This window comes from Rhinolophus hipposideros (assembly GCF_964194185.1).
Source record: "Rhinolophus hipposideros genome assembly, chromosome: 13".
NCBI classification, from domain to species: Eukaryota; Metazoa; Chordata; class Mammalia; order Chiroptera; family Rhinolophidae; genus Rhinolophus; species Rhinolophus hipposideros.
This window is the reverse complement of record NC_138059.1, coordinates 73993073-74008406: the sequence shown is the minus strand read 5'-3', so window position 1 is coordinate 74008406 and position 15334 is coordinate 73993073. Positions and strand designations below refer to the sequence as shown.

The 15334-nt window shown below is 47.1% G+C and overlaps 1 protein-coding gene across 3 annotated transcripts in view; it reads right to left on the bottom strand.

The window, feature by feature from the left end:
- Positions 1-15334, bottom strand: part of CPNE3 (copine 3) — a 36922-nt gene that overhangs the window by 16021 nt on the left and 5567 nt on the right. The window contains exons 2-7 of one of the 3 annotated variants that reach the window (XM_081070964.1): positions 10431-10570; positions 9988-10167; positions 8605-8679; positions 7416-7487; positions 3058-3141; positions 1623-1712 (exon numbers count right to left, since the gene is read on the bottom strand). In XM_081070964.1, the coding sequence (XP_080927090.1) occupies positions 1623-1712; positions 3058-3141; positions 7416-7487; positions 8605-8679; positions 9988-10167; positions 10431-10562 (633 nt within the window). In that variant the 5' untranslated portion in view covers positions 10563-10570. Of the gene's footprint in view, positions 1-157; positions 187-1622; positions 1713-3057; positions 3142-7415; positions 7488-8604; positions 8680-9987; positions 10168-10430; positions 13711-15334 lie in introns of those variants that run through there. The other 2 variants (XM_081070963.1, XM_081070965.1) reach the window with 2 other exon arrangements.

Genomic DNA, 15334 nt, shown 5'->3' with positions numbered 1-15334 from the left:
ACACACTGATCAAATCACAATGTGTGACTTTCTGATACTACAGAGAAATAAAGAGTGAGAATGTGGCAAACCAAGTCGCATGTCATTAAAACAAACTGAGAAACTTTCAGGATGGAAGACATTCATCAGAGGAAACTCAGAAAAGCAGTGTACTTACGCTAATAAAATAGCCCTGTACGCAAGCCACTGTATGCAAAAAAAGTTTAAAAAACATGTTTCATTGTTAACATATTACAAACAGTCAAATCGTTTTGATTCAGGCTTATTTTTCCCAGCTTTTCTTGCTTCTCAGATCTAATGCAGCTTCAACTTACTATTTTTAATGTGAAAAGCAAAAGCTCTAGATTTAGTATAATAAAAAGTAATTTCTTTGAATTTTTATAAGAGATTATTTGAGCCCAAATGATGACATACCAGGGAGCAAGGTCTCAAATGCTCCCAAAGGCAATCCTGACAGCTACTTTCCTATTATTATTTTGTGCTGTAATGTGCCTCTGTGGTGTGAGGATTATTTTGAGCTAAAGGCAACCGAGACACTGCAGACTCGAGAGAAACTTTTGTTCCCCCTTAACTATCTAGAAGAATTTAAATTCGGAGCCTGGTCCACTGGAGTTATCACCAGAAATGGCTTTTACCTGCCTGATGATTACTGAGCAGCTCTCCCTGCAATGCCTGCAGCCCCAGCTGCCTGGGCTCATCCCCCGCTCGGAATGTCTGCTAGACCTCAACTGCCCTTTCTGTCTCTGAACCGCTTATATAAGTTGAGGGGTTCCCATACATATGTAGGAAATTAAATTTGGTCACTTTCTCTTGCAAATTCGTATCGTGTCTAGTTGATCATTGGAGCAGTGGAAAGAACCTTGAGGGTGGAAGAAAGTGTCTTCCCTCCTCACAGTACCTAGATTTTCACTGCTGTTGGAAATATCACACAAATCATACTTATATTGATGGTTAAAGGACAAATTTCTATGGATCTAAGAATGAAGCAGTTTTCTATAATAACAGCATCTACATTGTGTTCAACAGTTTATAAAACATTCTCTTTCATTCATGTAACCTTTAGTTTTTTTACAGTGTAGACATTATTTTCTCTAATCCACACAGGTAAGTAAAGAAGTAGATAACCCGCCCAAGGTCCCTTAGCTCCTTAAAGGGCTAAATCAAGACTTGGCGTGTGCTCTGACTCTAAATCCTATGCCTGTCCCATGTCATTACCATATTCATTGCAAAAGAAAAGAAGCTCTGGGTTCTTAATTAAAGTAACATCTGTTTTTATCTGCAAGTAACATCTGTTTTTGTCTGACACACAAAGGCAAAGAGGGTAGTTAGAAGTTCCTATTCGTAGAGAAAAGGGAACTTGTTAAAAGGAAAAAAGATTTAAATTGGACATTTTATTTTAAAAAATGAAGAGTGAAATAAAAATCACAATGTTTGATTCATCATTAGTTCAAAATTAGTGAAACATGTCAACCGTTCAAACTATTTGCCTACTGGAGATACTTCTATGTTAGTGTTCCTAAACGTGAATCCTACAGTCTCTGTTGTATCATTTACTTTCTTTAAATAGTAATCAATTAATTACCAAAGAGGCAAGTATGTGTACATGTATAATTTCAAGTTACCTTAATAGTTTTGTCCATATCTCCATAGCACAGTGAGTTAAGTGAGATTTTAAAAGGCCTCCAAACAGGATTCAAGTTGTTTTTAATAACCTATAAAAATGGAGATTCAGAGATTCAGAGTTAGAAAAACATTCAGTTCATTAACATTTGGTTCCTGCCTTTCCTAGATTCTTGCTACACTCTCGCCAACCATCCTTCACCTCTGCGACCAGTCAACATTTTCCCTGAAAAAACAGCTGGATAGTGTCATACAGCTGTGATATGAGAACTCTGATAGATTGTCCACATTCTGAGGAAAGTAAAGACTGTTTGGGAAACACACGCCCATTACAGGGCGCCCTGGGAAGCACATATTACGGACTGTGCTGGACCTTCTGTTCAGGACCCAGAAGGTTCAAATCTGGAGTAAGAAAGGCTGGGACAGAACCTGCCGGGCTACATCTAATAAAAAAGGTAGTCCAGATTCATCATTTAAAATGTTTAAGTACATATACACACATAATAAGCAGATACAAGCAAAGAGACATGTTTCCCAGCTGCGTCCATGGAAAAGGCCTAAATCTGACAACCCCCAATATAATAACTGATTCCGGGGACGGGTCACCAATAGGTGCTACAAGCACTGGGGGAAATGCTGGAGCACAGGTTATTCACACAGCCTCGAAGCAGCACACCGCGGAGCACGTATAACCGCAAAGGGGAGAACGGGACGTTCTCTCGCTAGATCTGGCAGTCACCAGCGTAGCCATGTGGCCGAGTGTAATCAGTCCTGGCGGCCTCACACCGTGGGTACCGCACTGTGTTCTTCACGACAACATCTGGTCTTGGTCGAATCGTGAGGAAACAGAGTCCAGAAAGCTGGACACACTAGCCTTGGTTGTTCAGGAGAGTCCATGCAGGAAGGTGGAGGGGAGGCAGGAGAAGACGCTTATGTTGGGACCACAGAAGAAATGCAGTGTGAACCTGGATTGATCCTGGACATGTAAGCTGACGATGAGGGGTCCATGGGGTAGTGTTCCTGAGTCAGCGCTCCTCCTTTCAGGGGTGGCTGTGCAGAGAGAAACACCTGCTGTGCTGTTCAAAGGTGAAGCGTCCTGACATCTGCAGGACGTTAGGACGGCTTTGCACAGGGAAGTAAGTGTGCGTGTGTGTGCGTGTGACCGAGAACACGTGTGTGCAGGCAAAATGTACAAGTGTGCAGGGCATCCATCTTAGTGTTCTGTATGGCGTTTTCAGTTTCTCAAAATGAAAATTTTACTAAGAATGAAGGCTGCAGTACCTCATTGAAGGAAGCAAAATACACACGCTGACCTGGTATCTCTGGCTATATGTGTGAACTCAGATTGATATTTTTACAAAAACATAATTTTTTACAATTCAGGTTACTACAATCCCAAAGACAACGCCAAGCCCATCTGCAAGCCCAGCTGCCCACCTCTGTCCGATGCACCATCAGCCACTTGCCATCAGATGTCTGCTTGTGAAATTCCAGGTATGGATCTGACTTTCCAAAGAGATCCTATGTTTAGAAAAAACACGACATGAAACCACACTTCATGCCTGTAGCACAGTAACACCACCGGAAGTCTGTCCTCCAGAGTGCAGCAGCATAGGACACAACACAGCTCCCTGCGCACCAGGTGGAAAGTCCCTGACGTCTACAGGGACGGCATTTCCGACAACTGCTCATAAGCCTGTGGGTCACACACTCACTGCTCAAAAGACAGGATCAATAGGACCCATCATCAGTGAGAGCGGTTTGGTTGCTAGAAGTTCTGCAATTTGGGTTTCATTGTCTTCTTGACATGAGTCATTTTGAGAGAGATTTATAAATATTACAACTGTAAAAAAAAATACTATCTGCTGGGGGCTTGTTCTCACTGTTGACCCTGTTCATTCACATCGCGCTGGGCAGTTGGCTGTAAACCATTTCCCAGGCACCCGTCATGCTGACTGAGGGACAGGGCACTGCGCAGCCATCAGGTGGACTCAGAGGGGTCAAACCCTTTGCAAGATCACATCTCCAGTGACTGACGGAGCTGAGTCTGGCTGCATACCTTTTCCTTCTAGGTGTATTCCACACTTTTCTTTACATACACAAGGGACAGGGGTACACATGTGGGAGGCACAAGAGAATTACTTCAGGGCACAACAAAGGACATCTGTTTCCTTCGTCATTCACTACAGCACTCCTATACAGTGCTCAGAACTACCCTCATCACCATCCTCAGCACACGCACGCGCACGCGTGTACACACACATACACACATGGATACACATATACATGCTCATGCACACATGCACACACGCATGTGTACACACACGTACATACACACACACACACACACACAGGATAAAATTCTGGAAGGATGTACAAATCACTCCTAGATGTTCAACTCGAGTAGTGAGATTATGGATGACTTTATTTTCTCAGTTCTGTTCATCTTCAATTTGAAATTTCCATACCCCTAGAATATATTGTTTGTTATTTGTGAAAATGAAAGGGCACCTGTTCGTTAACTCCACAGTAATACATGCAGCTGTGTCCCTGAGCTGAAGATTTTTCAATCCTGAATTAACCGCCATACTAAATTAAGAACTAAGATACTATCATTTCCCTCCTCGCTACAGTGTAACGCCAAGCAGGAGACATACGTGGTGCCGTCAGAAACAGAGACTGTGCAGAACTTTCTAAAGTGAACCTGGTCTCCAGAAAGCCTCTCCTGTTCACGTAATAAACCTCTCTGTGCTACATTCTACAGTAACAACATTACGCATAAAGAAGTTGACTTTCCAAAAACACATTAACATGCCCCATCTCATCTTAGAAATAAACCTATGAGAAAGACAGAATAGCAGTGTTACCGCCTTGAAAGTCCGAAAACAGACCCTGTTTGAAAGTCCATTGAGTTGGCAGTAGAACAGCAATAAGAATTAAAAGTCCCTGACTCAGACCTCAGAACGTGTTAAAAGAACATGTTAAAAGGTGGAGGAAAGTATGTGCATAGTATGATCCACTTACCCAACGGGTGGGGGCTGGAAGTCTAAGTACAAACGCAAATACGTAATACATACATACTCATGTACATACATACGTATCTATAGGAACAGACACATAGACATATGTATATATACACAGAACTATATGTACACACACACACATATACACATACACATAGAAAACCTTCGATTTTTTTTTTTTTTAGGAAATTGAAAGATTAAATGATAAAATGTAAATTAAAAAAAGTATTACCTATAGAGAGGAAAGAGGAAAAGAACTGAGAGCAGACAGGGAAAAAAGCTACATTTCTTGAATAGACTTTGTTTCATAGATTTGCACGTATTTACATTTACATGCAAAATGTAAATTTTGCACATGATTATAAAACAAAATTAAATCAAATTCTTTCCAAAAAAGCAATTCCTAAATATCAAAAGCAGAATTCAACTATGTGTCAATGTGACATCATAACCATTCAGAGAAGAGTTATTTCTTTAAAACGTAAGAATCAGACTGTGTAACCTGAGTGGAATATATAACTCTAAGGCACAAAGAATGTCAGGAAAAGCTCACCATGTTCTCGGGAAAAATATTTTAATCTTCACATGAATGTGTTCATTCAGAAACTATTAGAAATTACATAGGAGAAGACAGACAGGTAATTATGTTAATAACTTTGGGAAGCAAGATGTTCAGCATGAGACAGAAGTAAATACAGAGTTACAGAAGGAAAGCCTCAGAATTCTATGCCTGAATTGGAAATAGTGGTACAAATTTATAATTTAGTTTCTCTTTAAAGAAAAAAAAAGTCTTCCTGGTATCTGTCTACTGAAAAGTCCTAGAAACATGAGTGACAATCAGCACAGAGCAGCAGCCCAGCCCCGGACTGTGGTCTCGGGCCATTTCCGGACGTGCAGTAAGGCAGTGTCGTCTCCAGTCGGGGCCGAGAGCAGATAGAAGGAGCCTGGGCGCTGTGACCCGCAGCAGGGCAGCTGTCTATCCAGAACGCCTGGGCTGTGCTAGACGGTCTCAGGGACAGACTTAACAAGGCTCCCAGGCCCAAGTTCGGATACTTTGAGCACCAACCAGAGCTCATCAATAGGGCTCACAGCAGTACTAAAAATAAAAGACAACACACACACACACACGGCCTCATGGGTCACATTTAGAGAATAGTGGGGAACCCTCTTGATTTATTCTGAAAAATGGTAAATATAGGGGGAAAAATGAAACGTTTTAACCTGCCTTTCTGTACAACCTTTATCTCACAATAAATAAATACTCGATGTGGAGAAGAATACTTCTCTCTGTAGAAGTATTCTCACTGATGAATGACAGCATGAGAACCCCACTGTTTTACAGAACCTTAATAAAACAACGTACCTGGTAGTTATCAGGGGTGACTAATACCCCAAAAGACACAACTCAACAAGGTGAGCCTCCTGATGGAATTACGGGCACCACCTATGGAACTGTCTTACCAACAATTGAAAATACCACCAGAGTATCTCTCCAGAATCAATGACCAGCTTACAGAAATCAGGAAATAAAGGTGGGAGAAAGGAGCGTGTTAAATGACACCACAGAGATTTTATCACCCTACCACTGACTGGAAACTTCTACAGGACAAAGTAGTCAGTTTCTTTATTGAATAAGTGGAAGGAAGGAAGGAAGGAAGGAAAGAAGGAAGGAAGGAAGGAGGGAGGGAGGGAGGGAGGGAGGGAGGGAGGGAGGGAGGGAAGGAAGGAAGGAAGGAAGGAAGGAAGGAAGGAAGGAAGGAAGGAAGGAAAGAAGGCTGGATGGATGATGGATGATGGATGGATGGATGGATGGATGGATGGATGGATGGATGATGGATAGATGGGAGGGAGAAAAGGACAAACAAGAGGGAATGACAGAGGGAGGAAAGAAGTAAAAGGAAAAAGGGAATTTATAGATTGAAAAAGGTTTAAGAGACATTAACCAATTATACTTTCAAAGAGTCTTTAGAGATACATCAAAAAATTTACAGATAAAATAATATCTGGGAGGAGGAAAAGTAGGTGGGTAGAGATGAAACAAAATTGGTCATGAGTTATAGTTGTTGAAGATGGGTGATGGGAACATAGAATTTTTTTTTAAATACTATTTTATTTTTGTATGTTTTAATTTTTCCAAAATAAAAAGTCCATGGGTACCAGTCTAAGATGTCTGCAAACTGAACTGCAAGGTAAATGCAAGTGGTGAAGATACAGACTGGGATACAGAATTAGGTACCGAATTACTCGCGGAATTGCTGTAGTCCGTGCTGGACACTAATGTGGGTTATTAGGGGCTGGTAGTCGTCCTTCACTAAAAATACTGACTTTTGAACACAAAGGAAATTCTGTAATGCATAAAGCATGAAAGTTTTGCTTCTTTCCTTCAGGTAACACAAGTACACTCTCTCAGATGTCTTTTCCAATAACATTCATGCTTGTATTAACTCCTCTTTTAAGCCAGGGAAATCCTTTGATTACATGTAGAGGAAAGAGGTTAAGGGAAATGGGTCTGCTCTCTCTCTCTCTCTTTCTCTCTCTCTCTCTCTCTCTCTCTCTCTCTCTCTCTCTCTCTCTCTCTCTCTCTCACACACACACACACACACACACACACACACACACACACGGGAAAGCAGAATTTGATTTGGAAGGAGCTAATATCCTAAGTGACAATCAGATCGTGGAGTTCCTATTAATTGCATTGTATTTCCTCAAACAGGAATGAAAGTGTGGCAAAACAGAATATCCTGGCTGAATTCTGCATCAGCTACCCACCTTATTATCCAGTTTTCTTGCTTCCATTTCAAACAAGACTACTCGGTTATCCTTTATTTCTTCAGCTGAAATCTATGAGTAAATAAAGTAAGTGAAAGAAAATATGTCTTAGGGATTCTGATAAACTCAGGAAAAAGTGATTTATTCTGTTATCTAATAGTATATAAAGTCTGCACTAATATAAACGAATTCTAGAGTGTTTAACAACTGCATTGTACAATTAAGAGATTTATCATTATATATTTTATACACGTGAAATAAATATTTTCCCAAAATGTGCCAAATCTGCATTATGCAACTTCCTTTTTAGATGCTGTTGACCAAACTGGATTGTCCTGATTCCAGTGAAAAATCACAGCCCTGGGGAAGTTCACAGCATCAGCTACAGCTCAGCACGCACTGAGATACGTGAGTGAACCACACTCAGAGAACACGATCAGTTGAAATATCAGACCAATATTTTCCATCCAATTTCTCTGAAAGGCTTATTCTACTTAAAAACACCCGCTAGGCTATCATGGCCCCAAGAGCGACCAGCTAGCAACCAGTGATGTGCTCTGGGCCTCAGACGTCAACCTCCCAACAGGCCGAACAGTCTTATGCTTCAGGAGATTTAAGCTAGAGCAAAACAGCTGCTCAGAGAAATGTGTCTGATAATGGCTACAGCCCTCAAACATGGCTCTCAGGGAGCCCGCCGTCCTTTCTCAGACCTAAGTCAGAAAGACCACTCCCGGCAGGACTCCCTGCTCACGCTCTGGAAGGAGAGAAACTTAACCCCGTGGCATTGTGTAACTTGAGACCTTAAACAGGGTGACGCATACTATCCTTTGCCGGGGGCAGCAGTCAGCAGTGAAAACCAGGTGAGAGGTGGGAGGCAGCCCACTGCTCGGGGCGCTGTAGAGTGGAAGTCATTCTGAAATTTACGCTCCATGAGGTCGAGGAGGCACCACGGCCGTGTCCCTGACGCTGTTGGCAACTCAGAAACTCTAAGAAGGGAAGGGATCCACCCTGCACATGCCTTTCTTTCCGGCACATGCATTTCCCATTTGTGGTCATGGGAAGGCAGGGTAGGTGGAGAGGGCCACGTGGGATCAAGTGACACAGCACGGCTGTAGGACATGTGACATGTACAGGGTCTGCATGTCCTATTATGTAAATCTTTGGAGGCCAAAGACAAACATCTTGTTACCGTAATGCTGCCCTTCCCGGCGGGTCGGCCATTTCTCAGCACCAGAGGTTGGGTCAGCTTCTTGCTGGAAACAATCTGTTACAATGGGAAAGTGATACAAAGTTTTGTGAAAACACAGAAACAAGTTGAGTATAAGTTTGCTTAAAGTCACTAGAAATGGAAACATGAAGTGCATTCCTTAGAGAGGGAGCCATTGTCAAACACACTGACACATTCAAGTCCTACTGGAAACACTGCCAAGGCCCCTGGCCTGGCAGATACACCCTCCCCACCCCCTGCCCACTGGGTCCGTTAGGAAGTATGTGTGAGTGGACCGTCTTCCAGTGGGGAAGAGCGTCAGGTGCCCAGTGCACACGCCCCATGGAGCCGGCACCCCTGGGCCTCGGGACACTCAACCAAAGGGATCCGATATCTCAGCTGACACCTAACTTTAACACAGACCCCACACAGTGTCGTTTTGATTAAAATCATATGGCAGGCCTAGGTACTCCCAATCGGGTGTTTCTCTCAAATTCATTTTAATTCTGGCCATACTTTTCCCCCAAAAAATACATACTTCTCCAGTGTTCCTTTTGACACTACTTATCATAAGTTTTAGAAGACGGATCAACTCCATATTGCCTTTGAGACACAGGAAATGCCATGACCTCCAAACAGCACAACATTGGAAATGAACTCTTAAAAGACAAATCTGAGCATAAATGCCACGTACTGAAATAAAAGGCACCTCCCCTGAAAGCCTTCCCCATTCTATACAAATGGCCGGGACCTCCCTGAGAAGTCAGACTGAGCAGGAGCAGACCATGAGCTACAGACACACCCCCACCCCGACCCGACTTGTCCTGTGCGGGAAAGACACTGAGACAGGGTGGGGTTCCGGTAGAGGCAGGAGAGAGGACCCCGTGAGCACAAGAGACATCCCAGAGGCTCCAGGGGTCAGAGAAGGCTCCCGGGAAGGTCAGAGAAGGTGTAAATGGTGCACCTGAGACCAGGCAGAGGCGTGGCCAGCGCGCCAGGTGGAGTGACAAGCTGCTGCAGCTCTGCCAGCGTTCGTGGCTACAATGAGCAAACCTGCAGTGAAGGCTGTACCAGCCACAGGCAGCAGCTCCAGCAGTGGCGTTACTTACTGAAATGTCCACAGACACCCCAACTCCACGGGCAGTGAGCTGCGCCAGAAACACTTGGCCCTGCCCTCATGAAAAGTGACACCCATTCTGTAATGCTCAGGCCAGCCGTGCTAATGTATGACTCGTCTTTAACATGATTACATGGCTTTCAACTTTAAAAATTAGGCTAATGAGCACTTATCAAAATGCCCGATTCTTGGGTTACTATTTGGACACGACATAGTATGGCCATAGTATGGCAGTGACTTATACTCACTTGTCCAAGGGTGCATTCACACTCTCCTAAGAAGTCGTCGTCGCTCAGCTCGATAGTTTTGTTGTCGATGTCGTAAATCCCGAATTTCAACTTCTGGACCACTTCAAAGTAGTAGTCAATAATAAATGTCTTGGAAAATTTGGGACTCAAGCAATTCTTAATCTTCTCTGTGCGCTCAACCTGTACCCACCGTCAAAACAAAAAGTCTCTTCAGATCACAAGTGGATTGCGTTTTAACATCCTACGTACTACATGTGAATAAATGCAGGCACGATGGCTAAGCAAGTGCCTGCGTATGTATAAAAAATTCCACAATCAAGGACCAACTGCCCAAGAAACTGCACTAACAGATGAGGTGGTTTAATTATTTTAACATCTTTAAATTCTTCCAGTTGTCAAAGGAGCAATTCAGCTTGCTTTTCACCCTCAGTGTTTCACGTTACCTCATACCACTGCTGCCCGCTTGTACTCAAAAACAGCACGCACAAGGGGTCCGACTTGGACCCCACGTCTTTGTCCAGAAGGTTGTCACAGGAAATGTTGAGCTCCACCTTCGTCACGCACTGGGCAGCCATCTCGTGAGCTGTAAGCAAAGCAAGGACAGGAGAGGCCAGGGAAATGGTGTCAGGAAGGAGCATGCGGTCCAGGGGAGGCCAGGGCACAGAACCGGCCAGAAGGGACTTTGAAGTGCCTCCCGGCAACGCGGATGCCACTGGCGCCGCTTCCCCCGACTCTCACCGCGATGGGACTCATTCACTGCATGACATAAAACGCAGTTTTTAAGACAGCACGTGAGACGGACTAACCTTTCACTTCACTGTAAATTTTACTGTAAATCGACATTCAGAGAAAGTCGAAGTAGCACTCAGCTACAAAATACATTAAACTACAACCTTAATTTTATTTTTGTTTGTTTATATAACAAAATACTAAGTGAGATTTTAGTGTTTTCAAAGAGTTTCTGCTAAAACCCAACATGAGGACTACAAGACCAGAAATACGTCCCCCCACCCCCACCCTGTACAGCGGGGTTCTCCAGTGGAATCCCCGGGGAGTTGTCACAGCTCCTCGCCCGAGTCCCCCACTCAGACACACTGTGATTGGTTCAGGGTGCAGCCTGGGCCTCGGGTACACAAGGCTGACAGACCCACGCTCTACGGAGGTTCCCGCAAACAGGCGTGGCTCCTCTTTCCTCAAGACTCACCAGAAATACCAGCATTAGCCCGACTTTCTCCGACCCCTTTCCCCCCACCTCCAATCAAGATATGAAGAGGACAGAGGACGAGGCAGAGTTTGTGGGGGCTGGCCTGGAGAGGGGACACAGAGCTGAGGGTGAGCGTTCGCCTCCCTGAACCCGGGAAAGGAAGGCAGTGCATTCCCGGGGGGGCGCCCACCCAGCGGGCTGCCCCAGGAGGTAGGAGGGCACCTCCTCCCCAGAGCAGGGGCAGCGCCCCTGAATGTGGCCTCTGACGCCCTGTGCCCTCCACCGGGGATTGGCTGGAATTCTGGGACAGCAGGAACAAATGCACGCATCACCCCGTTATTCGAATGGGGTTTCTGTGCTGTACAAAGGGCCCTAGCACTTGGACTAAGCAGGATTTCGACAGAACTGGGACAATGTCAAAAACAACTCATGTCTTGTAAAAACTCTTTAATTACTAATGGACTCTAAATCAGTGCAATCCTAATGTGTGCAAAAACCCATGTTAGATTTCAGATTCCTACATTAAGAGAAACTGAGGAGAATGAGACGGGTTTTGTAGCTGGAAACCCCCTTTGAAAGCAGCGCTGTGTGTGCTGTCACAGGAAGAGAAGCTTTCCTCGGTGTGGAACAAAACCCACGCATCCCCTGCTTGCCTCCTCGCCCCACCCGGGACGCTGCGGCAAAACTAAAACCCCGTGCGGCCTTTTCCTACTGAGTCAGATTTCTTTGGCTGCTTTATAGGCACCAAAGTGGTGCAATGCCACAGCACCGTGCTGGCAACGCAGCCGACGGTGCGAAGGGCACGGAGAAGTCGGGAAGCAGAGCGAGGGGCTGCGTGCGCAGGTGAGGAGGGGACAGCACGGGGGCAGGAGGAGCTGGATGTGAGAAGGTGCAGGGAGGACACCTCACGGTGTGTCCCGGAAGCAGGCATCCAAGGGGGGGACGCCCCGCTGGACAGGACGGGCGAGCTGAGTGTCCCGAGAGCCAGGCCGAAGGGTGCAGTCGGGGGGTGACAAGGTGCCCCTGCAAGCTCTCAGACTGGGGACAACAGACGAAATGTTAGCTCACTAGCACGACACCAGTAAGGTCTCTGCCGAGCAACACACAGGGCACTGAATTCGGCCCCCAAATGAGCACATCTTCACGTCACCCAGCTCAGAAGATGGGCCGTTCCTTTTCTGAAGTAAATGCAAGATTAGAGCACTGACGACATGTGAGAACAGTCAGCTCTCTCCTTTCCACTGATTTCTGAAGAAAGAAAGAGTGCTAAGAACATGGGAAGGGGCACGAAGAACGTGGTAGGAAGGACACACCACAAAACAAATGCAGAGTTGATGGCCCAGCCTCTCAGAAGTTCTGTGACAGATGGACACGGGCCTGGTCCTTGGACGGCTCATCCCTGGCTGTCCTCTGACCAAGTCTCTGTGAGCCCCCGTCCCTCCTGACCTTCACCTACCTTTGCTCTTTGACCTCACGCCCAGCCTTCAGGCAGCACTCCCCACGCCGACCTGTCACTCGCCCCTGTGCATGGAGGAAGCACCTCCCAGCATCTCATCTGATCCCACCCCCGACTTTGTGCAAGAGCCTAACCTTTCCGTGTCCTCGCCTACAAAATGAAACGGTAACTGTCCCTGCGCCATACGGTGGTTGTGAGGACAAAAGCAGTGAACACATCCACACAGTGCCCAGTGGGTATTCAGAGGCTGCTGCTCCTCTTGTAAGGGTCCGAGCAGTAGTTAGGACCCCTGCCTCCGGGCCTGGTCCTCTCCTATTGTCCCCGATTGTTCCAAGCCACCCAAGTGCCTCGCTGGAATGCCTCCAGTCGCGGAACGGGGCCAGCCGGGAGGGAGCAGCCTCAGCGGGAGCTGGCTGTGCGACCTGCTGTAAATGTCTCCCGCCTCCTGAGCCGACAGCGCCTCCCCAGCGCAGCTGCAGACGCTGTGAGTCTGTAAGCCTGGCATGTGCCGGGCCCCGGGCTCTGCTGGCTCCCACACAACCTCTGGAACCAGTGTCAGTTGTGTAAGCTTGTTCTCTTGCGTAGGCAGCTTAGAGCCTGTGTGCGGCACGTCAGCAGTGGATGGACTGACAGCGAGCCACGCTCCTGAGGAACAGCCGGTAGAGAATGCTCAGCTCACAGCCAGGCAGCCCTCAGATTCCCAAGGGTGGGGAGAAGCCCGCAAAAATGAAGATGACGTCTGCATGGAGTCAGTCGCACCACAGGGAGACACAGCACACGGGAAGAGCACGACTTTGCCCTAACGTGCTCAGACAGGAGCTGCAGACACAGCAGCAGCCAGGCACAGGTGAGTCCGCAGCAAACGGCTGGCCGTGACATTCCCCACTGCTGCCAGGACACCCATTTCCTCCCCTGGCAGCATCGCCCCTGGAAACGACTCTGAATGCAGCCCCATTTTATCCAGAAACCATTAGGCTGAATGGCAAAGGGAAGAAATGACATAAACACGGGTCTGGAATTGGCACCAGCAGTGTCCTGGAGGAGGCTGCTTCCTTCCTGTGTGACTACCAGCGAGTGGCAGACAGCCTTCACAGCGCAGTAGGGCTTCTGTTTCCACGGAAGAAAACACAACACACGTGTTGTGCCCTTGGAGTGTGGACAGCGGGAGCTTTGGCAGGGCTCAGTGAGCGGGCAGAGGAGGGCATGTGCAAGTCACCCCGTGTAAATACTTTACTCGGCAAAGAGCAGGGTGACAGCGAGAAGACAGAAGCAGCCCGTGGAGCAGACCGCAGCTTCCCCACTGTGCGGATTCCTTGCCGGACAACCGTTTGGTCTCCGGAAAGCAGACACCCCCAGCACTACACCCCGCAGGCCCCCGTCAGCCTGCCTCGGCCTGGCCGAGTCGCTGCAAGTCTCGGCCGCTCTCCTCTCCCAATGTATGCTGCCGTCGTCCTCTCCAGTCCCATCATTTTACCACTTCCGATTAAGAAGGACATCGCTGGCTGCCCAGGGCTCTGTCGCAGGTGCCCAGCCTGCCTGACCCAGCAGCTCCGGCCTTGAAGCTCCAGGTGCTTCACGACGTCAGGCAGCTCAGAGCCGTGTACGCTGTGGCTCTTTTGGAAAACCAATAAAAGAATCTCTGGGATTTACACGAAGTTAATTTGCCAAAGCAGTCAGCCTTGAGGACACGTACGTGCTCATTTTCCTAAATCCTCTCAGAGGTAATCTGAGCTACTGCACAGCTGGGACACAGAGCAGGGACCAGTGACAGTGCCTGTGACTTGTCCTCAAACAACTGTGCGCCAATACCTTTAGTAAACGTCCACATTGAGCTACAAAATGAGGAGGTTGACGACAATGGACGTTCCCAGAGGCCCTTCTGGTTCTAAGGCGTGACTCCCTAACTGCTGTGCTGTTGTCTGGCTGACGCGGGCAGGGGGCGGCTGGGGGCTGGCAGGGACCCGGCCGCAGCAGCAGTCAGGCCCTCTGCTGTGCCGCTCCTACAGGAGTGGGGAGGCTGACGGTGCAGCAAATCCAAGGCACGCTACTCTGCGTGGCGGTCCGGGCAAACCCACCAGTGCGCACAGCAGGTTAGTGCGTACCCACTGGTATGGCAAGGACGGGGTGGGGGGCCCTGACACGGCAAGAGAAGGCCCTGGAGCGCCTCATAATCCTGTTGGGCGACCCATTCACTCAACAGTTACTACCGTCTTCTGGGGGTTCTACGTGTAGGGGTGCAGAAGAGGCAAAATCAGTAGCTCGCTATCTATGCTAGAGATGGCATAGGGCAGTGAGAAACCGCGTGGTGCAGACGTGGGCAGAGTGCCCTCGGAGCTGGAGGGAAATCTCCTAGAGGTGATGCCCACTTTTACTGAGGATGAAAACTGCATTCCACTGGGAAGAACTGGCATTCACGTTGCCCCTTGCTGCTGGGTTTTCCCCTTAAACCGGGAGAGTGGACAGTGGGAAAGGAAAGATAGTCATAATTCCATAGAGCTGGATAAATTTTAGTTTTGCTGTTTACAATTTTCAAAGTGCTTCCAAATAATTTATTGTCTTCCACACCTTACATAGAAACCTGAGTGGATCGGGCAGGACAGGGGTTACTGCTGTGTTATCAGGTAAGAGGTCAGTATGTCATGCTATGGCCATCACAGTAAGACTCCAATATCTGGGTTGCCTTAGGA